Raw genomic sequence first — 22,910 nt, 5'->3', positions numbered from 1 at the left:
AAATAGCATCTATCAGCTATTCTCGACTTATCAACTTTCAAGTTAGCAAAAATATGATTGTTTTGATTTATAATTGAAAAAACTTACAGAAATCAATTCCTATATCATTGAATAATTATAACATGCGTATATTACTCATAATAAATATCTGCATTTTGCATAATAACAATTCGAAAAGTCTGTTCAAGTACTGGTCCCATTTTTACAAGTGTTGAAGTACTGGGTACTTTACCTTAGCCAGTTTATTGATAATTTATAGAAAAATACACGGCCAGAAGCTTTCAAATTTTTTTGGGATATTTTAAGTATATTATTCTAACAAATATTAATTTTTTGAAACAATCGTAAAATCCTTATAATGTCATAATCATAAAAATTTGTGATTTTTTCATTCTCTTCCCATACTGCCTGTGCTAAAATGTCATTTTTAATTACAATTATCTCATATTCGTATTAGGTACGGTCAACTGATTTTAAATTTCAACAGCGCATGAATTGTATACTCTATTACTTGTATTTAAAATCTCAAAAACTTCTTGGAATTTTGCATTTGAGTAAAATACTTTATCGAAAGATGAGCTTAAAAAAATTCATGAGTCGTCTATGATAGAGCAATAAACGATTTTTTAGCATATTAATTTTTGTTAATAAAAATCATAGCAGGATAAGTATTTTGAATCGGCTCCCCAATGACAACTTCTATTCAAATTCATGTTATAGTATCAACTCCATGTGCGTATGAAGTTTATATGAATTTTCCTACCGTACTCCATTTTAATCTAGAGACATGGTTGTATGTATGATTATACGTTAAACAGCCATATCTTAAAAAATAATTGAGCTAAAGAGATAAATCCGAAATGAGGTTGTAGGGGACGTTAAAGAGTATATTTAGTATTTTTTTAAGATTATTCAAATAATTACAATAAATTTTAACTAAAATCAACATGTGAGTCATGTGCTAGTCACCCATGCGTCTGTATACAGTATAATACCAAGAGCTAATTTACTATAATCAGATAGTCTAAAAGCAAATAACACTGTGCCACCGAAGATCTATGGATTAAGAAAGGTCCACAAACAAGGGTGCAAATTAAGACCTGTGGTGTCTTGTATAAATTCTCCATGTTATAATTTAGCAAGACATCTACATAAATTACTAATCCCGCTCATTAATACGTTTGAGATGAATGTCAAGAATTCGTCTTCGTTGGTAAATAAGCTTAGCTCGGTAATATTGCCAGCTGGCTACATTTCAGTTTTTTTGGATGTCGTATCATTATTTACAATAATTCCTAAAGACTTAGTGATGGAAATAATATCTGTAAAGTGGGATAATTTCAAGGAATTTCTTGAGCTACCTAAGGAAGTGATATTGAGGATGATCAGCATATGCTTCGATGCTAGTTATTTCACGTTCAATAAAAAAGTCTACTTGCAGGTGGATGGTACTAGTATGGGCAATCCTGCTAGTCCATCACTAGCTAATTAGGTCATGTATTATGTTTTGACGAATATTATCAGCTCACTACTTTTTGCAGTTCCGCTGTTGTATTTGTATGTAGATGATACGTTGGTAGCGGTACCCGAAGATGAGAAAGACAATTTTTTATTGTATTTTAATAGATTCCATGCAAATATTCAGTTCTCATTGGAATGTGAAAAAGAGGGACAGATTCGCTTCCTAGACATGGTCATAATGAGAACTGATGATGGTAATGTATTAACAAATTGGTATCAAAAGCCTACCTGCTCGGGAAGGTTACTTAATTTCTATTCACATCAATGAAATTCACAGCAATGAAATTAAGCCATAGGTCCTTCCATGAGGAAAATTTAGTTAAAGTTGAGAAATTACTAAAATTAAATAATTTCCCAAAATTTTTCATTATAAAATGCATTAATAAATTCAAAAGTATGCATTCAAATGACATCGACATGGAGGACAATTGTGAGATAGGAGGTGCTCGTAGAAGTAATAATAATTACCAGCAAGAGAATAGGTTTAGATTCCCGTATATCAAGGGTCTTTCGGATTCAATTACTCGGTGTTTTCTGGGTACTGATTGGAAACCTGCATTCTACAATATAAAGACAGTGGGTCAAGTGATTTCAAGATTAAAAGATAAGGATGACGAAATGAAGGTGTCCAATGTAGTGTATAAAATTCCTTGTGACTGTGGACGGTCGTACATAGGCCAGACAAGTCAGTATTTGGGTAATAGGATATATCAACATCGTTATAGTTGCAGTAATGCTGACAGGATGAAGGACAAAACGGCTTTGTGTATACATCGTGTTGATACTGGACATAAGTTTGACTTTGATAAGATAAAAATACTTGACAGAGAGAGGGTAAAATTTAAACGTTGTTTAAGTGAGATAATTTTCATATCGATAAATAGCACAGTTAATTTTAGAACTGATGTAGGAAATTTGAGTAATATTTATTCTAATCTGATATGTAAGTTAAAATTACACTGTAGCCAACATAGAAGTTAAGTTGGTACCATCTTATAGAGTAATTCAGACTATAGTAAATTAGCTCTTGGTAATATACTGTATACAGACGCATGGGTGACTAGTACATGACTCACATGTTGATTTTAGTTAAAATTTATTAAAAGTTTCTATATTGTTTTTTATAATAAGCAATTGAGTCATATAAAATAAATAATTGCAATCATCGATAATTAATAAATAAATATTTGATCTTTAATTTTTTTAGTGTTCTTGGTGACTTACAATCACCGAAAAAATATATGTTATAGTACTTGACAAGCCCTACTTACTCATTAAAATTATAATGAAAAAAAGTTGGTGCAACATTTCGAAAAAAAAAATAAAATTCAACGCACCTGTGTTTGACACAGAGGAATTTTGAAAAAAACGTAGCTTTGCTACCCAAAAATATTTCGTCGTCGTGTCATACACCATTTACAGTGGAGATAAGTTCATAAAATTAGTTAAAAAAAAAAAAGATTTTTTTTATCCTATGCGGACGTATGGGAGTTTTTATGCGCAGTCGACACTCATTCTGTAAATATTACGTGTACGCGCCAGTATCTACTGGGCTGTATAGAAATTTATACAGTCGAGGATAATGTCACGCAAGCGTCACCAATCTCTATACAGCTGAATAACTTACGTTTCAACTGTCATTTTAAATTAAAAAGCGCACCTTTGATTAACTTCAAGACTTTCATGTATTTAGACGATTAGAGAATTATGGCGTCGTACGCTATTTATTCATAAATTGAGCACCCCCTGCACGTAAAAACCTGCATACGTTCGCCATAGGGCGAAAAATTTTTTAAGCATCATGGGCAAGCCAGGTGCAAATACGGTCTCGGCGATAATTATTTGCAGCAGGGATATAAAGCCTCGGCTCTATCGGGTCTCAGCCTGATGCTATCCCTGCTGAAAATATTTATCACCTTGACCGTATTGGTACGTGGCTCACCTAAGGTACATAAATAACTAAGATGATCGAGGTCAATAATATTGGAACCCGTGAAAAAATTTTCTGATCAGACTATATCAAGCCTGATATAAACCGTCCATATCAGGCCTGATATGGAAATTGGCCATATCAGACTATATGTCTATATATATATATATATATATATGCTATATATATATATATATATATATATATATATATATATATATATATATATATATATATATATATGAGATTTCCACGTATATAGTCACTCATCACGATATCTCTGGAACCATAAGATCTAGAGACTTGAAATTTGGTAGGAATATTCTTTTTACTGAGTAGAGGTCAGCTAAGAACGGATTTAACGAAGTTCCACCCACAAAAGGGGTTGCGGGGGCGTTAATAATGAAAAATTCCCATTTTTAAACTATAGCTCCTATCGACTCCAAATTTAGTAGGAATCTTCTGTAAGAGATGTAGAAATAATCTATGAACGAACTTTACGATATTACACCCCACAGAGGGTTGCGGGGGTGGGTATTAACAATGAAAATTTGTAATTTTCAAGCTATAGCTCCTACAGACTCCAAATTTGATAGGAATTTTCTATAAGTAATGTAAAAATAATTTATGAACGAATTTTATGATATCCCACCCCACAGAAGGTTGCGGGGGTGGGTATTAACAATGAAAATTTGTAATTTTCAAGCTATAGCTCCTACAGATTCCAAATTTTATAGGAAATTTCTGTACGTGATGTAAAAATAATTTATGAACGAATTTTACGATATCCTACCCTAAAGAGGATATCGGGGGCGTTAACAATAAAAAATTCCCGTTTTCAAACTATAGCTCCAATAGACTCCAAACTGGGTAGGAATTTTCTGTAAGAGATGTAGAAATAATATAGGAACGAATTTTACGATAGCTCACTCCACAGGGGTTTGCGGGGGTGGGTATTAACAATTAAAATTTTTAATTTCCAAGCTATAGCTCCTATAGACTTCAAATTTAGTAGGAGTCTTCTATATGTGATGTAGAAATGATCTAAGAACGGATTTTACAACGAATCACCTCCAACAAGGATCGCGGGAGTGGGTGTTGACAATAAAAAATGTTCATTTCCAAAATATAGCTTCTGAAAACTCTAAATTTGGGAGAAATCTTTTATTTCTCCTGTAGAGATCATCTCAAAATGGATTTCAATAAAGTTTACTTTCGATAGCAATTGCGGGGGTGGGTGTTAAAATCTAAAATTTTAATTTCCAAACTGTAACTTCGACAGACTTCAAATTTGGTGGGAGTCTTCATGTATCATGTCAAGTTCAGATAAGAATGAATTTTATCAAATTCCAAGGGACTGCGGAGGCGTTAACAATGAAAATCTTTCTTTCCAAAACAATAGTTTCTATGGACTCGAAGTTTTGTTGGAATATTTTATTTTTAATGTAAAAATCATCTCGAATAGGATCTTACGAAATTACTCTCTCACATAAGAGTGCGGGAGTGATAGTTGTGAAAAAATTCATATTCTTCAAATATATTTCCTACAGATATAAAATTTGATAGAATCTTAAGAGAAACAGGTAATTACAGGGATGGCCTCCAAGGTCAACGGATTAAAATATTTTCCTTTTTTAATAATTATATTTTCTTACCACAATCGTTTCTTTGGCAGCGGTAAAAAAGTCATTGTAAGGTTTCTAAAATTTAACTTTACATGTAGCTATATAGTCAACAGACTAAGTATTTTGCATACATTTTATTTTTGCTGATCACATAACCAATGAACTGTTCTTATTACGGGATCGCGGGAATGTAACAGATTATAACGAATACATTTTCCAAACACTTGAGATGTGGAAAAGAAATTTGGCTACTCATTTTAAGAGATTTCGTAAAATCAAAAATTAAAGTCGTTGTTTTGTCGTAAACTCTCCATGAAGGAGACTTTCCGTAATTATTTTTTCTTCTTAAGTATTCAAGAATCAGGATCAGGAATTCTAAAAATAAAATAAAATTCGACTAATTATAAATAATTTATTCCCTAATGGGAGAAAACTCTAGTAATGACTAGAGAAAAACTCCTCGAAGATAGATACAGTCGTGTATGACATGAATATGTGTGTGTGTATAAGTGAAATAATTGTATTGAAGATACAATAGGGGTGAGAGATGATCTCAGCCGCCGATAGGTTATTAAGGTTAACCGTCGACCTGTTAATGATGATCCGAGAGGATTAAATGTGTGTTTGATCTGAAAGATCGAGTGAGTTGATCCAAGAGGATCGAAAGTATTTATGATCTGAGAATGTAAAGTAGTTAGTTAATTTGAGATGAATTAGACTTTAATTAGTCAATTTGAATTATTTCGTGATTATAACTGTTTTTAATTTATTTTGATTAATTATGCATTATTCGCGAGAATTTAAATAAATTGCAATGTTTGATGATTATTACGTGAGAAGCACTAAGTTCAATATTTTTAATATAAGTTAAATTGCATATTATGAAGCTAAATTTATTAGAAATCTAATTAATTATTACTCATTACTGAAGATTTTGAAGTTAAACTAATATTTAAAAGTGATGAAATTACGCGTCTTATTACACGGTGTGTAAGTTAAAACAATGGCCGCGACGCCACACCAAAGTACTACGTCACAATTATCAAAAGTGTTTAAGTTTAATTACGATAAATTTATATTATTTTCTCGATAAAGAACACGAAGTTAATTAACTAGATGAGTTAATTTAATATCAGAATGGATGTATTACTATGTAATTGTTCACAATGAAAAACACAGAACAATGAAATTAAGTGTTAGCGAGGCTAGCGGGTATATTGTGTTGGTCACAGGTCCCAAACACAACTCAACTTAGCACATGGCGTCTCGCGCCTCGTGCCTCGTGCCGGCCGGGCTTCTTCCCGCTAGCTCATGGTGCGCAGGTGCAGCAGCCATTACAAAACGTGTTATTGGACATGTTCGTGGAGAACAGTCATAGAAACGACTCTTGTTGAGTCTCGAGTATAGTTAAGGTAGTACGGTTATGAAAGCAATATTTCAAGAAATCCTCGAAACTTTGAATATAAGTCATTAAATACATAATACATATGCTGTTAAAATTTGAAGACGATTTACCACACCAAGCTCGAGATAATTGCAATTGAAAATGACATTTTTGTACATGTAACATAGGAGAAGCGTGGGAAAATGACAGTATTTTTAATTTTTTCCATCGAAAGAATTTCAAGACTTTATCAAAAAACTAGTAGATTGAAGAATATGATATTTCGAACAATTAAAAAAAAAATGAAAATTTTTTACCATGTAGTTTTCGAGATTAATTAAAATCAATTTCACTTTTAGAGGATTATTTTTAGGAGAGGGGGTACAAAAAACAGCCGCTAGTCACTGAAACCGTAGTGTGTGTGTATATGTATAGAGAATATAGTAGTGACGAGTACAGTAACGTTAAAAAATCTTAACCTACAACCTTAGCTCTGTCGATACGTATAACATGGATAGCGAGTCAAAATTTTTGATCTGGATTGTCGCGGAGGTACTACCTTAAGATTTTAGTATAGTAATGAGAGTCAGGGTGACCAACTCTCTTTTGCCTTGGCGGCAAAACAATCGTAAATTCAAAAATTATTATTTATTTTTGGAGAAAGCCACGGGAATGTTATAGTGATTGCACATTGAAAGTTACAATGGATATTCGCCAGAATTATGACATGGATAAAAGGTACAAGCCAATCCGATAGAATTTTGAATCTGTGCAAGTCAGAACAATACTCCAATTGAATTTCAAGTCTAGATCTCAAAATACAATTCTATAAAGTGCCCAGCGGAGCGGGCGGGTAACAGCTAGTGCCTTGATATAAGTATATGAGACTATGTACCCACCCGGGTAAAAAAAAATTATATATCATTATATTACATGATTATAAATGAAAAATGGCCCTATATAATTATGTGTAATTAGGTATAATTATATATAATTATTTCCATAGGAAAAAAAAAAATCAGCGCGAGTGGGAATCGAACCGTGGACCTACCGCTTGAAAGACTAATTCACTACCCGTTTACCTAAGAGACTTACGTGGAGAACAGAGTTTATTATAACTACAAGTAATGCAAATCGTATACATGATCGATTCGTAGTGAACAAAATTTTTTATCAAATTTATTAATTATTAACTGTCAATATTTATATATAATAATGGTATCTATATGTAGATTTATAAAATTATCTATGTACACATGAAATCGCAAAAATGATTCTACGATATATTGTTAAGGTACTTCGTTACTTTAATATTTATAATTTCTTCGAAATTAAAAAATAATCGAGATAAAATCAGAATTGAAAGCTTAAATTTTGATGGAATTATTTGTTTAGTATATGGAACTATACAGGGTATCCCAAAAGTCACGGACGCCATTGTAGTATCTGATGAAAAAAATAATTCTGAGATGAAAAGTCCTTAGCCATTTTTCAATTAACCGCATAGATAATTAATTATTAATTAAAAATAACGTCTCTTTATTTGTTAGAGAGAGAGAGCGCCAGTGTCTAGTAAAGTATGTGCCAAACAAAGACACAACTAACTGTATGGCTAACTAGTTTCTATAGCTAACGGAGTCACACATATTTACTTACACATTCACACGTGCAAGCGTCTTCGTTGGAACGCACTTGACTTGACACTAGTGCTCTCTCTCTCTAACGCATAAAAGGACGTTATTTTAATTAATAATTAATTATCTATGCGTCTGATTAAAGAATGGCTAAGGACTTTTCGTCTCAGAGTTATTTTGTATATCAGATGCTACAATAGCGTCCGTTACTTCTGGGACACTCTGTATATTGTTGGAGGGCCTGGCTAACAATTTTTGAACTTGACAAAACTAATAATTTTTGTGAAATTAAATTTTTTTTAAGTTTCTATTATTTCATCCGAAAAATACTATATATTAAAAGATTGTTTATCATTGGAGTAACAGACTCTTAGATAGAAAAAGAGAATGTTTTATGGTAATTACAAAATAACCACTGGAGTAAAAAAATTATATAGAATTCTATATGATTCATATAGAATTCTATATGATTCATATATAATTCTATATGAATTATATATACATCTATATAATTATAAATGAATTACATATGCTTCTATATAATTAGATATGAATCATATATAATGATATATAGTTTTTTTTACTCGGGTATGTCTTTATATGAGTACATATAACTACTTATGTGCTGGTAAGGGTATGAGTATATCAGACTATATGAATTCATATCAAGTTATATCAACCCTGATCAGGGATTTTTTTTTTCAAGTTTATCAAAGTATATATAACTTTATAAGGTTATATCAGGGCATATCAGGACCTATTAAAAAATAATGTAAAATTAGATATGAGCATATAAAGTTATATCAAGTCTGATATAGACATATCAAATTGATAAGGCTTGATCAGGCCTGATATGGCCAATTTTCATATCAGGCCATATCAGGACATATCAAAAATTAAATATGGACATATCAGATCATATCAGGCTAGATATGAACATATCAAAAATTTTTATATGGCCTTATCAGCTCATATCAAGCCTGATCAGTATATTTTTTCACGGGAAGATTCGACTGTATTGATAGTAATCTACGATTTATTTCCTAGCAATTATTAGCATTATCATAAAATACTTAGATGTACCTGTGTCCTAGATTATAATTAAAAATATATATGGAACATAAATATATATTCAATTCATAAATTATGAACTTATTTTATGAACTAATCTCCACTGTAAATGGTATATAACACAACTAGAAAATATTTTTGGATACCAAAAGCTACGTTTCTTCCGAAATTCTTCTGTGTCAAACACAGGTGCGTCGAATTTTATTTTTTTTCGAAATGTTGCACTAACTTTTTCTCAATTTAATTTTAATAAGTAGGGCTTGTCAAATACTATAACATATATTTTTTCGGTGATTGTAGGTCACCAAGAACACTCAAAAAATTAAAGATCAAATCTTTATTTATTAATTATCGATGATTGTAATTATTTGAATAATCTCAAAAAAATACTAAGTATACTAAAGTTAATATTATCGTCCATAGTTATCATAAATTAATTTTTTATCTCAGGAATGTGGACAAGATAGGATCATAATAACAAATTACATTATTATTTCTGCGACGTTTCGGTCATTTATTTGACCTTCCTCAGGCATCTGAAAATTTCACATGTTAATAACCAACAATATAACATAACATAACATGTAAGTGAAATGATCTTTATCAAAATAAATGATACTGTGAATAAAAGAACTGCCACTAATAATTTAAGTATTTTATATAATGATATATTAAGAGATTATAAATCTAAAAGAAGGAAATAATTTTAATTGTAATTGTGATTTGTATAATTTTTACATTGTAAGGAAAGTTGATATTTATTTTGTATTTATATTTAATTTGAATTTAATACTTAGCGCGTTTGGCGCTAGTATAGATGACAGATGTTTTTAGATTGTATAGTATGATTCATGTACCTAATGTTTTGGAGGCGGGCTAATTGGTGCCATGCAATTAACAATTTTTATAAGTGTTGACTTGATTTCTGGAGTTTGTAATTAATTAATAAATTTACCAGTTTTATTAATTCTGTAAAGATTTATATGAATAAGGCAACTGTGCAATGTAAGATAGTGATTGTTAGAATTCGTATTATGGTAAATATTGTATTTGTAACAATTGTTATGTTATGTTGTTGGTTATTAACATGTGAAATTTTCAGATGCCTGAAGAAGGTCAAATAAATGACCGAAACGTCGCAGAAATAATAATGTAATCCGGAGACACGACAGTGTCTCGCGCCGAGTACATGTCCAACATATGGCGAGAGACACTGTGTCTCTATTCTCTAATCATATGTCAACATAACCTCCTCATATATTTTTCTATTATTGCTAAGAGAATAACACTTTAGACCATTTTTAATAAGTTTCTTTTAACGAATTATGCATATATTACAAAAAATTATTGGGTTTTAACAATTATTTAATATATCTCAAGTTTGAAAATTTTTGCTTGCGCCTGTTTTCGATTCTACGAGAGATTTTACAAATTTAGGGCGAATATTGTTATTTCGAAGTTGGCACTACTTATTAACCTGTTATTCTACCATCAGTAGTTAGTATACTAAATATACTAAACTTAGCGCTCATAAGTAGTTGGTATTTAGTTTAGAATTTCGACATACGACAGTAGGTAGAGCCGCAAAACCATTACCACTGTATTTTAAAAATCTTAACTATAGTGATAGTTTATATGTGAGGTAAAGGACCCAGTAGTTGAGCTAATAAAATATATCTGGAAATATCAAAAGAATTGTAACATATTTTGTTTTGTTTAATATTCAAAATAATACTATCAATATATAATATGTTCATTTAAAAATGAGAAATATTTGTATTTAATTTTTTTAATTACATTTTTTATGAATGACAAAGCAAATTTTAAATTATAAATAAAAAAAACTCAATTCAAGACGTTCAATAATTTTCAACTACACAAATTTTTAGCTATAAAACTCATTAAATTTGCAGTAATTAATAAAAACCATAATGCTGATCACTCGTTTATAAACCTATTAGAGATGAGGGTGCTGTTAAAATTATACGGCCCCAGCTTGTTCAAGTTTTGGGTACCACTTTGAAAATCTGGAGGTATAGTTAGACGCTAAAATTAAATATAAAAATCATAGCTTATGTCTTTGCAAAAAATACGTATTTTTTAGAAAAGACTATTCATTAGGTGGTACAATGTTTTTTACTTAAAATGATGATATACCGGTTTTTTTTACTGATTGTTCGGTTTACGGTTTAGTATACGGTTAAGGTATACCTTTTTCATGAAAAAAAATAGCATCTATCGGCTAACTAAAATATAATTGTTCTGATATATAATTGAAAAAACTTACAGAAATGAATTATTGTATCATTGAATAATTATAACATGCGCATATTATTTATGATAAATATACGGATTTTGTATTTCAACAATTCTAAAAGTCTGTTCAAGTACTAGTCCTATTTTTATGAGTGTTCAAGTACTGGGTACTTTACCTTACGATACAAATTATATTATCAATAGAAGCTATTAAAAAATTCAAAAACAATACAAAGATATCACATTGGTCAGTCACGCTAGTCATTCAAAGTAAAAGTATTGTAATAATTTCGTTTGTTACTAAATTATTACAAAAATTCATGAATAAAAAATTATCTGAATTATTTAAGGGGTACATATTTGGAATTTAAAAATTTTGATAAAATATGTGATTATGTCACTTAATATATTCTTGACAAAAAAAAGAGATATCCTACAAAAAACAGTTTCACTGTAAACCGTCGCGCCGAGTACACGTTCAACTATTGTTACAAACTATAATGATTTGATTTTTACAAAAAACTATTAAATCAAAAAAAAAAACCAAGTACAAAAAATTTTTTAGATTAAAAAAGCGCCAAAGACAGTAAATATTAAGGAAAAAAATTTAATGTACTTGGTGTGCATCATTCGAATACTTTGATTACCCACAGTTTTTCAAATTGATATTATTAGTGTGAATTATAATGCACATCAAGTACATTAAATTTTTTTCCTTAATATTTACTGTCTTTGGCGCTTTTTTAATCTAAAAAATTTTTTGTACTTGGTTTTTTTTTTTTGATTTAATAGTTTTTTGTAAAAATCAAATCATTATAGTTTGTAACAATAGTTGAACGTGTACTCGGCGCGACGGTTTACAGTGAAACTGTTTTTTGTAGGATTTGTTATTATGATCCTATCTTGTCCACATTCCTGAGATAAAAAATTTACTAAGTATACTCTTTAACGTCCCCTACAACCTTATTTTGGATTTATCTCTTTAGCTCAATTATTTTTTAAGATATGGCTGTTTTACGGATAATCATATATACAACCATATCTCTAGATTAAAATGGAGTACGGCAGGAAAATTCATGTAAACTGCATACGCACATCGAGTTGATCCTATAACATGAATTTGAATAGAAGTTGTCATTAGGGGCCGATTCACAATACTTATCCTGCTACACCCTTTGTGGGTTTTGTAACATTTCAACCGACGACTTTTCAACCCCTCGAAATTTGAACCGTAGGATAATTCAACCGAAAGACAGTTTAACCTGCAAGAAAATTCAACTGATAACAATTTAACTGCAGTTTTCGTGAAAAATTGAACACAAAATCCATGGTAATTCACTCTTCAAAATATAAATTTCTTAGGTTGAGACAGTATGCTGTAGCTAATGCGAAAACACCAACATCTCACCAATATAAATATTTGGCTATTCCAAAAAGCTTACATCTTTATCGACCTCAAGTAGCTCGATATCGATGAAGACGACTACGCGGGATTTGTGTGTAATTATTCGACAGTAGATCAACACATAAGCTTGTTTCCGTGTAATGTCCTTTGTTATAGATTTTATGTTCAATTCATCAGAAAAGCTGTAGCTAAACTGTCATCGGAAAATAAAAAAATTTAGGGATTAGAGTTTGTTTACTTCTTTAAATGTACATTAAAGATTAATATTCTCAATTTGTATTAGGAAATATCAAATCGTTACAAAGTTATTAACATTCTTGTCCAGCTCAAAAAATATTTTCTCTCCATGATCACATCGTTCTCTCAGTACGGATCACCCGAAAAAAAATTTTATTTGTGTTATAATCTGCATGCATGTGGTTATGGCGTCCAAACGTACAATCACCCGTACGAATTTAAACAATTCGAAACGAATATTATCGATCATTTTCCTATTACCAGACCAACTTTAAAATTTGAATGTGTTATCAAAAAATCTTGCAATGCATTGAAAAAAATTTATTATAGATACTAAAAAAAGTCCAAAAATTAGGTAGTCGAAAATTCAAATGATTTTTAATATCTGGATTAGTGTCAAATATCTTATACACCCAACAAATTAATAGAAAAATCAACATACCTTGATAAGACCTATCGCCAGTTCAGTATACAGCAAAAATACTGGTTTGCTCTCCCAAGGAGTCTCTCGTTGCAAATCAATCGTATGGAGAATATATTTAATAGTAATATTGAGGACTACAGTTGATAATATTGCGTATTCGAAGCCAAATACTAATTGTACTGATGCGCCTTTTATAACTGTTGAATTATAGGCATATTCGATCATTGTTAAATTGATTGAAGATAATAAAAACAGCAAAGTAGCCACTCTGAAGTGAAATAGCCATGTGATTACCGGGCTCCTTTCCATCTGATAAAATTTAATTAAATAAAATTTAGATAGATACCTAATATTATTTTAACTCACATAGTTATACATATAAAAGTTTTTTATAAATTGAACTCCGTGCAGTCTAGAGTTTACTGTTTACATACCGTTTATACACTGCGTGAGTGTTTACACCGTATATTCACCGTGTCTTTGTTTCATTCGCAAACGGTGTATAACCGGTGAATTAACAGTGTATGAACGGTGGATAGACGATGCATAAACGGAGTATACAAGATGTATATAAGTGATTCTCTGTAAGAACGTCTTAAATCTGTACAAAATTGTCCGATTAAATTATTTTTGATTTTATTAAAAAAAAATTAGGAAAACGGTTGACCCTAAAGATCATCCCTGCAACTTCCCGCAAATGCCGTTAATACCTGGCCGTTTTTTTTGAGCTCTTCGAGCTCAAAAATACAATCTGTGTGTCCTTTTGAGCTCTCCGAGCTCAAAAAGATACCTTTTCTATGCTTTTGAGCTCTTTGAGCTCAAAACTCTAATAGAAGTTTCATAGAACATTATTTTTTGAATTTTCAAACCGCAATAACTTTGGAATAAATTAACCGATTTTTACGCAGTTGGCGGCATTATACGCAGTTTTTTAAGCTTCATAAAGAATTTTTGAGTTTCAATTGATCAAACTAGAAATTTCGGAGTAACTCCGAAAAAACACTTTTTTCGGTTTTCTTTCGTTCACGATATCTCTCGAACCAATCAAGCGATTTTGACCGGCTTGGTGGCGATCGACGTGGTTTTTCAATGTTGAGAGCTGATTAGTTTTTGAAATTGATCGGTCAAGCCGTTTGAAAGTTATTAAAAAAAAACCACATTTAAAAAAATTTTTTTTCGCAGTTTTTTTTAAGATTTCTTAAAATCTATCGGTCCGAATCGGTCCAAGTTGTATTTAAAATTTAAGTTTAGTCGAACCGTTTCGAATGCACCAATCGCGATCAAATCGTTTAAGCCGTTCAAAAGTTATGAGAGGTTTACACACACACACACACACACACACACACACACACATACACACACACACACACACACACACACACACAGACATACAGACACCATCGCGGGAATAGTCAGGAAAGCTTCCTAGGACCTCAAAACGTTGAGATCTGATGAAAACTCGATTTTCGAAAAACAAGGTAAAAACAATTACTTTCCGATTTTTGAAAATTTTCAATTTTCTTAGCGGGAAGTTAAAAATTAGGAAAACGGTTGACCCTGAAGGCCATCTCTGCAACTTCCCGCTACTTTTGTAACTAAGCGCTCAAAATTGCACTTATGACGTTTTTGAGCTCTTCGAGTTCAAAAATATGATTTTCGTGTAGTTTTGAGTTATCCGAGTTCAAAAGTCTGATAGAAGTTTAATATGTAACGCGGGTAGTTAGCCCGGTCCAATTGGTCACCCCTTTTCTCTTTTGAAAAGGGCGCCACTGGGATTTTATACACAGTGTCCCAGAAACCGGGGTAGCATGAGAAGGGGAAGATCGGGTCGTGAGAAGTCTGGGAGAAGGCTGTAAATTAATGCTGAGAAACAATTATTAACAACAACAATGAAATTATTTATTCAATATAAAAAATTAAAATTAACACATTTTATCAACAATATTACCCTTAAAATTAATTTAAATGTGAGAACCTCTCACCTACGCAGCAACTTGCCAAAAAGAAATCTTACAAACTAAACATTACTTATCTTGTTAATCATAGATCATTACGCATCTATCATCTAAACTCCTTATTTATCTAAAACCTCGTCAATCTGACGGAATACCATATAACATCCTAATTTACCTCGTCAACCTGACGGACTACTATATAACATCATAATTTACCAATTTCCATATAAAATCGTTTCCCGACGCTAACTTAATTTCCAAAATTCTCTAATTATTCATACATCTTAATTACCAATAAACTGAATCTCAAAACTTCATATTCTCCAAATTTACCAGAATCACGCCTAACAATTTCTTAATACAAAATTCCGACCTCCAATTTTAATTCATTAAATTTATTAATACATCTTACTTAACTAAATTCAATTTCAACTTACTTAACTAAATTTTCTACTAAAATTATCAATCAATTTATTCTACTAAACTCGCAAATTTATTTCATTTCTCAATCTCCACTAAATAATCTTTACAAAATCCACTAAATAATTTTATTAATAAAGTTCATTACTCATCTTCTAAATTTACTAAATTTATCAATAAGTTTATTCGCTAAATTAACTACTTTAATTAAATTTAGCCCACCAGCCTAAATTTAACTCTACCAAAAAAAAAACTTTTAAATTCAACTACTGTAATTCTAAAGCGTCTGAACAAAATTTTCAATCATGGAACTTTCTGGAATGACCTTCACTGACTTAATTGCACCGTTTCATTTATTATTCAGATTTTTGTCTTGCAAATTCTTAACTAAACTTAATTTATTATAGCCAAAAGGCCTATGATCAATTACTAATAAATTTTCTACCAAGAAATTCATAAATAATCAATTTAATTCATCTTTCAATATAAGTGTCCTGCGACAAAACTAACTAAATGACCTTGACGAATAATTTATGCATAAGAGAACTAACTAGTATAAAAGTAGCGGTCATTAATTTATGAAAACCAATTGCAATTATTTCGTCCTCTTAATTAACAAAATTAAGACCGGAAATTTCGGTGTAATTCGAAAAAATCACTTTTTTTCGATTTCTTTCGTCAACGATAACTCACGAACGAATTAACCGATTTTGACCAGCTTGGTGGAGATTGACGTGGTTTGTCGATGTTAAGAACTGATCAGTTTTTGGAATCGATCGGTTAAGCCATTTGAAAGTTATTCCAAAAAAAACCACATTTGAAAAAAATTTTTTTTGCAGTTTTTTTGAGAATTCTCAAAATGTACTGGTTTGAATCGGTCCAAATTATGGTTAAAATTTAAGTTTAGTCAAGCCTTTTCAAATGGCACCAACCGCGATGAAATCGATCAAGCCGTTCAAAAGTTATGAGAGGTTTACATACATCCACACATACACACACACACACACACACACACACACACACACACACACACACACACACACACACACACACACTCGGGGCAGAAGAGATACTGCTACCGGGCGCGTCTCCCCGAGCGGATGGGAGAACGCTCGCTGTCCTTGGATGACACTTAATCTCTTAGTTGATGAGGTACAGCGGGTAGGAGCCAAGCAAAATAACCAAACAAAATACGCTCCCGTGGACAAAACTCCCCTTTAATGGGTTGGTCGCACTAACTGACCTAACAAGACGATCGTTCCCTGCTGTGACCCACTGGGAGTGACCGGAACCTCGTGTCGTAGTTTCCGACGATGCAGGCCACGGCTGATGTGAGCTTGCTCTGCCGAGGTGTAAGTTGCAGCAGTGGATCAGGAGCCAGCCACTTCGGGCCTTGATCAGGAAGTACGCAGTGAGTGTTAGAGATCGGAATCTTCACCGCTCCGAGCGAGTCTAGTCCGTCCGTGTATTCCGGGGCTGGCTAAGTGTCGGCTAGGCCTCAGGGAACTGGGGTAGGAGTACTATCTCCGAGGGTACACCCGTTCCTAGTTATGACAACCCGCTCCACTCCGTACGATGCGCTGGTGAATTTAAAAGTATGAGTAAAATTCAGGAAAACAACAATAGTGAAAACGGGCCTCATGCCCAACAAGCAGCGATTGAAGCAAGCGCTGAAATGAAGCGGTCGCAAGCGTTTGAACGCCTTGAAAAGCTGACCAGTAAGCTAAATGACTTCATCCAATCTAAGGTCAATATCCACAAGGAGATTAAGACCAAGACGACCAGCGTAGCCAATGCCCTCCAGAGATTCAAGAAACTTGATGAAGAATGGTGTTTAACAGTACGACGCACTTCTCGCATTACACCGGAGAGAAGCATTCAAGCAACTATCGTGAATGAAGAAGCAATGGACACTGGAGCCGAAGGTGACGGTGAATCAGTCGCAGAAGACAGAATCAGAACTAGCAGCAAGTCAACTAAGAGAAAAGATCGATCTTCTCCCGACCCAACGATCTGCCAAGTTGTGAAGAAAAAGGACCTGAAACCGAGCCCTCCGAAAAACACGGCAGTGCAGAACGCCGGAAAAAAAGAGGTGACTGAATGGCAGAAGGTCCAATCCAAGAAGGAGAAGAAGGAGCAAGCGAGAGAGCGGTTACCAAAACAACCGGTGAACAAATCTCGGCCGGAGCCTAAGCGGGAAAAACCGCGAAAATTCACCAAACCAGATGCCTTAATTATTTGACCCGTTGAGAAGGCTAAATATGCCGAGATACTGCGTCGGATTAAAAAAGATGTCCCACCAGATCAGACCCGTGACGTCGTTGACAAGGTTCAAAAGACGAATGATGGGAATATGCTCATTACGCTTTCCAGAAAGACCGCAGACAAAGGACAAGCTTTGCTGAAGACCATCAAGAGCATCCTTAAAGAAGAAGCGCAAGTCATCTGTAAAGGCCCAGAGGAACAGCTTGAAATCCGGGACATTGACGACGAAACAACTAAAGACGATGTCCGGAAGGCCTTACAAGAGGCAGCTGGAAATGACTACGAAATACCTGAAGATGTCATTAAAATTCGTCCGGCCTACAGAGGTACTCAAACTGCTTCGGTACGATTGCCAGCAGCAATAGTGCAGAAGATACTTGGAAAGACAGGCAAAATAAGGATTGGCTGGGTAAATTGCCGTGTCAGAGCAATTAAGACACCATTACGATGCTATAAGTGCTGGCACTTTGGGCACATTACTGCCCAATGTAAAAGCGAAGTCGACCGATCTGGGCTTTGCATCAAATGTGGGCAAACAGGTCATCAAGCTGCTCAATGCCAAAATAAAGTGAAATGTGCGTTATGTGCGGAAAAACCTGGCTCTCAGGACACTGCTCACCGGTCTGGTTCTGGCCGATGTCCAGTCTTCCAAGAAGCACTCCAGAAGCTGACAAATAAACGAACATGAGGATACTGCAGCTTAACATCAATCACTGCGAAGCTGCGCATGACCTGCTTATGCAGACAGTACGGGAATTAAAGCTCGACGTTGTGCTTTTATCGGAGCCATATAAACATTTAGCAGGACAACCTTGGGAGATGGATATCACCACGAAAGCTGTGATCTGGGCTTGTGGTAAGCTCCCTTTCCAGAGTGTAGCTGCCAATGGCAGCGCTGGCTTTGTAGCAGCATCAGTAGATGGCATCCGTTTTTACAGCTGCTACGCACCACCTAGCCTCTCAATTGCTGAGTTTACTGACTTCTTGCATCGACTGACCGAGGACGCGAAGCAACATCATCCAGTGGCGATAGCCGGGGACTTTAACGCCTGGGCAGTGGACTGGGGCAGTAAGCAGACTAATGCACGAGGAAGAGAGCTGCTAGAAGCTCTTTCTACACTAGATGTAGTCTTGCTCAACAGTGGTGACACGCCGACCTACACCAAAGGTGACGCAAGCTCGATTGTAGACGTCACTTTTGTCAGTACCAGCCTTGCTAAAGGTAACACTAACTGGAAGGTACTGGACATCTACACTGCCAGTGACCATCATGCGATACTCTGGGAAACGTCAAACGACCAGAACCTCCGGGGGCCTATCAAGCAATTTAACATCGTCGGTTGGAAGGTGAAATCTCTTGACCCAGATGTATTGCTAACAGCCCTCGATAGTGATCCGATAGAGACTGGATGTGCAGAAGAACATACTAAGGCTCTGATGATGCGAGTAACACAAGCTTGTGATGCCAGTATGCCTCGCAAACGTGTTATGAATTCAAGACCTGCGGTACACTGGTGGAATGATCATATCAGCAACCTCCGTAAAGAGTGTCATCGAAAGAGAAGAATATCACAGCGTGGCTATCAACGACCTTACTCTGCAGTGCTGATCGCAGAGTACAAAAAAGCTCGTCGTGAACTTAATAAGGCCATAAAAGAGAGTAAAAGAAGATGCTGGAAAGAGCTCATATACGAGGTCGACAAAGACTGTGGGGTCGGCCGTATAAGGTGGTCATGACGCACCTGAAGAAACAACAAATGCCGTCACCTACGTGTCCCCAACTCCTTCAGAAAATCGTCACTGCGCTGTTTCCACAGCAACACAGTCTCAATTATCAGTCAACGCAAGATGAACTGGACGACATTCCACCTGTCACTGAAGAAGAATTGTTGGAGGCCTGTAATCGGGTAGGAAATAATAAAGCGCCGGGATTGGACGGAATCCCTAATATAGCCTTGAAAACCATCATAAAGGCAGCACCAACATTATTTCTAGACGCTTACAACGCATGCCTCAAGGAGGGGACTTTTCCTCGTAAGTGGAAACAGCAACGGTTAGTACTTTTACCTAAAGGAAAGAAACCGCCAGAAGAACCGTCATCTTACCGACCACTCTGCATGCTAGATACGGCGGGTAAGATATTTGAGCGTATCATCCATCAGCGAATAGATGCAGTAGTCGACCCACTCTTGGCAGACAACCAGTATGGATTCCGGAAAAGACGATCAACCCTGGACGCGATCAACCTGGTTGTTAATACGGCCAAAGAGGCAATCGCAGGAACTAGATGGAAGGGTGGAACGAAGAAGTACTGCCTGGTGGCTGTCTTGGACATCAAAAATGCTTTCAATTCCGCTAATTGGGACTGCATCATGCAAGCTCTCGACGAGAAGAACGTGCCAACATATCTTCGCAGACTAGTGATTAGCTATTTTACAGATAGAGTGCTGAAATACGATACAAAGAATGGTCCAAAAGAGTATGATATAACCGGTGGTGTGCCACAGGGCTCTGTTCTTGGTCCACTTCTGTGGAATATCATGTATGACGGGCTCCTGAGACTGAAGCTTCCAAGATGTGTCAAACTGGTAGCGTATGCGGATGATGTTGCCGCAGTGATCGTCGCTAAACACCTCGACGAGATTCAACATCTGTTTGACATCACTTTTGAGAAGATCAACCAGTGGATGGATACAGTGAACCTACAACTGGCCAAGCAGAAGACCGAAGCAGTGCTTATTACCAGCCGAAAAGAAGTTGAAACAATTAAGATTAATGTCGGTGACCGAGAAATCACATCACAACCATTTATCCGTTATCTGGGAGTGATGCTGGATGCGACTCAACTTCAAACAGCAGGTGGAACATGTCAGTGCCAAAGCGTCAGTAGTGAGGGCTAGTCTCGCACGGCTGATGCCTAACATCGGAGGCCCAATGCAGAGCAGGAGGCTACTATTGTCATCAGTAGTCACATCAGTGCTCACTTACGGAATATCCATTTGGGCTGATGCACTGGAAACCCAAGAATCATGGAGAAAAGCTGGACCAATATACCGACTGACTGCCCTACGAGTAGCTAGTGCCTTCCGCACTATATCAGAAGAAGCAGTGTGCGTCATTGCTGGAACCCTACCTCTTAGAGTTCTAGCAGAGGAAAAACGGGCCCTTTACCAACGAAAAAGGTCAACTGCACTGAGCCCGGAAGAACTTAGAATTGAAGAACGGCAGAAGAGCATAGGCCGATGGCAACTACAATGGGATGCTGCAGAGAAGGGTAGGTGGACGCACCGTCTCATACCTCGGGTCGACATTTGGCTTAACCGGAATCACGGTGAGATCAATTACTATCTTACGCAGATGTTGTCGGGACATGGGTGTTTTCGAGAGTATCTACACCGCTTTAAGCACGATGACTCTTCGGAGTGCCCGTCCTGCCCAGGAGCTGCTGAAGACGCGGAGCACGTCTTCTTTGTATGTCCTCGTTTCGATCCACAGCGTGAAGAACTGGAGAGGATCCTGAACCAGAGAATGCAACCAGATTCACTAGTAGAAGCAATGTTGTTATCAGAAGCTGCCTGGAACGCTACCAACACGTTTACAACAGAAGTCCTTAAAGACTTGCGTTCCACCGAAAGAAAAAGAGCAAATAGCAGAAGATAGAAGGAAGATAGTTAACACCTTAGCCACCAGAAGGAAGAGCAGTAGCTAGATCCTCCCTTCACGAAGTAATGCCTGACGGCGGTTTCCATGAGGGATTAGAGGAAAGAAGGAAAAGGGGTTTAGGGTTTAGTGGGTAGGGGCGTTAGTGTCGAGTTAGTATGACGCTGCGTCGAGTCGCCACATATCCAGGCCAAACAGCTATGCCTAGAATCCGTAAAAAGGATTCCCCCTAAAAAACCACACACACACACACACACACACACACACACACTAGATTTTCGAAAAACGGGGTAAAAACAATAACTTCCTGATTTTTAAAAATTTTCAATTTTCTTAGCGGGAAGTTAAAAAAAATTATTCCAATGTGGTTTTTTTGGATCAACTTTTAAACGGCTTCATCGATCGATTCCAAAAACTAATCAGCTCTTAACATCAAAAGATGACGTCGATTGCCGCCAATCCGGTCAAAATCAGTTGACTCGTTTGTGAGTTATCCCCTGATAGCCACGCTTTGATTAAAAGTAGTTGGATTTCAGCAATTACAATTAACTTGACATCAAGTTTTCCGTAAATTTTTACAGTACAACAGTTGTAAACAAATTGACTAAAATCTACAGCCCCAATTTGAATACAAGTTAACACCGAACTTTTGGTTAAATTATACTACAATTTTACTAAAACTTGAATAAAATACTTGTACTCCAAGTCTTGACGTCAAATTGCAATGTAACTTGTAGAAAACTTAAGTAAGAACATTTGGTTTGCAACTTTTTTCATCAAGTTGGTTACAAATTTCGGCAGTAGATTGAATAAAAGTTTGAATTAAGGTGGCTATCAGGGTCGATGTCGAAAGAAAACCGAAAAAAGTGTTTTTTCGGAATCACTCCGAAATTCCTAATTGGATCAATTCATACCCAAAGATTCATTATGAGACTTCAAAAACTGCGTCGAATACTGCCAACCGCGTGAAAATCCGTTCATTCATTCAAATGAATTTATTGCGGTTTACAAATTCAAAAAATTGTGTTTTATTAAACTGCTATTAGAGTCTTGAGCTCAAAGAGCTCAAAATGACACAAAAATCATATTTCTGAGCTCAAACAGCTCAAAAACGTAATGTGTA

At 34.9% G+C, this 22,910-nt stretch overlaps 1 protein-coding gene across 1 annotated transcript in view; it reads right to left on the bottom strand.

The window, feature by feature from the left end:
* LOC123263005 (E3 ubiquitin-protein ligase synoviolin A) overlaps window positions 1–22,910 on the bottom strand; it is a 233,649-nt gene that overhangs the window by 112,724 nt on the left and 98,015 nt on the right. The window contains exon 4 of the mRNA XM_044725521.1: window positions 13,506–13,796. Within this exon, the coding sequence (XP_044581456.1) occupies window positions 13,506–13,796 (291 nt within the window). The remainder of the gene's footprint in view (window positions 1–13,505; window positions 13,797–22,910) is intronic.

Source organism: Cotesia glomerata, linkage group LG1 (genome assembly GCF_020080835.1).
Source record: "Cotesia glomerata isolate CgM1 linkage group LG1, MPM_Cglom_v2.3, whole genome shotgun sequence".
NCBI classification, from domain to species: Eukaryota; Metazoa; Arthropoda; class Insecta; order Hymenoptera; family Braconidae; genus Cotesia; species Cotesia glomerata.
Note: the sequence above shows the minus strand (reverse complement) of the source record. Positions and strands in the feature narration are given on the sequence as shown.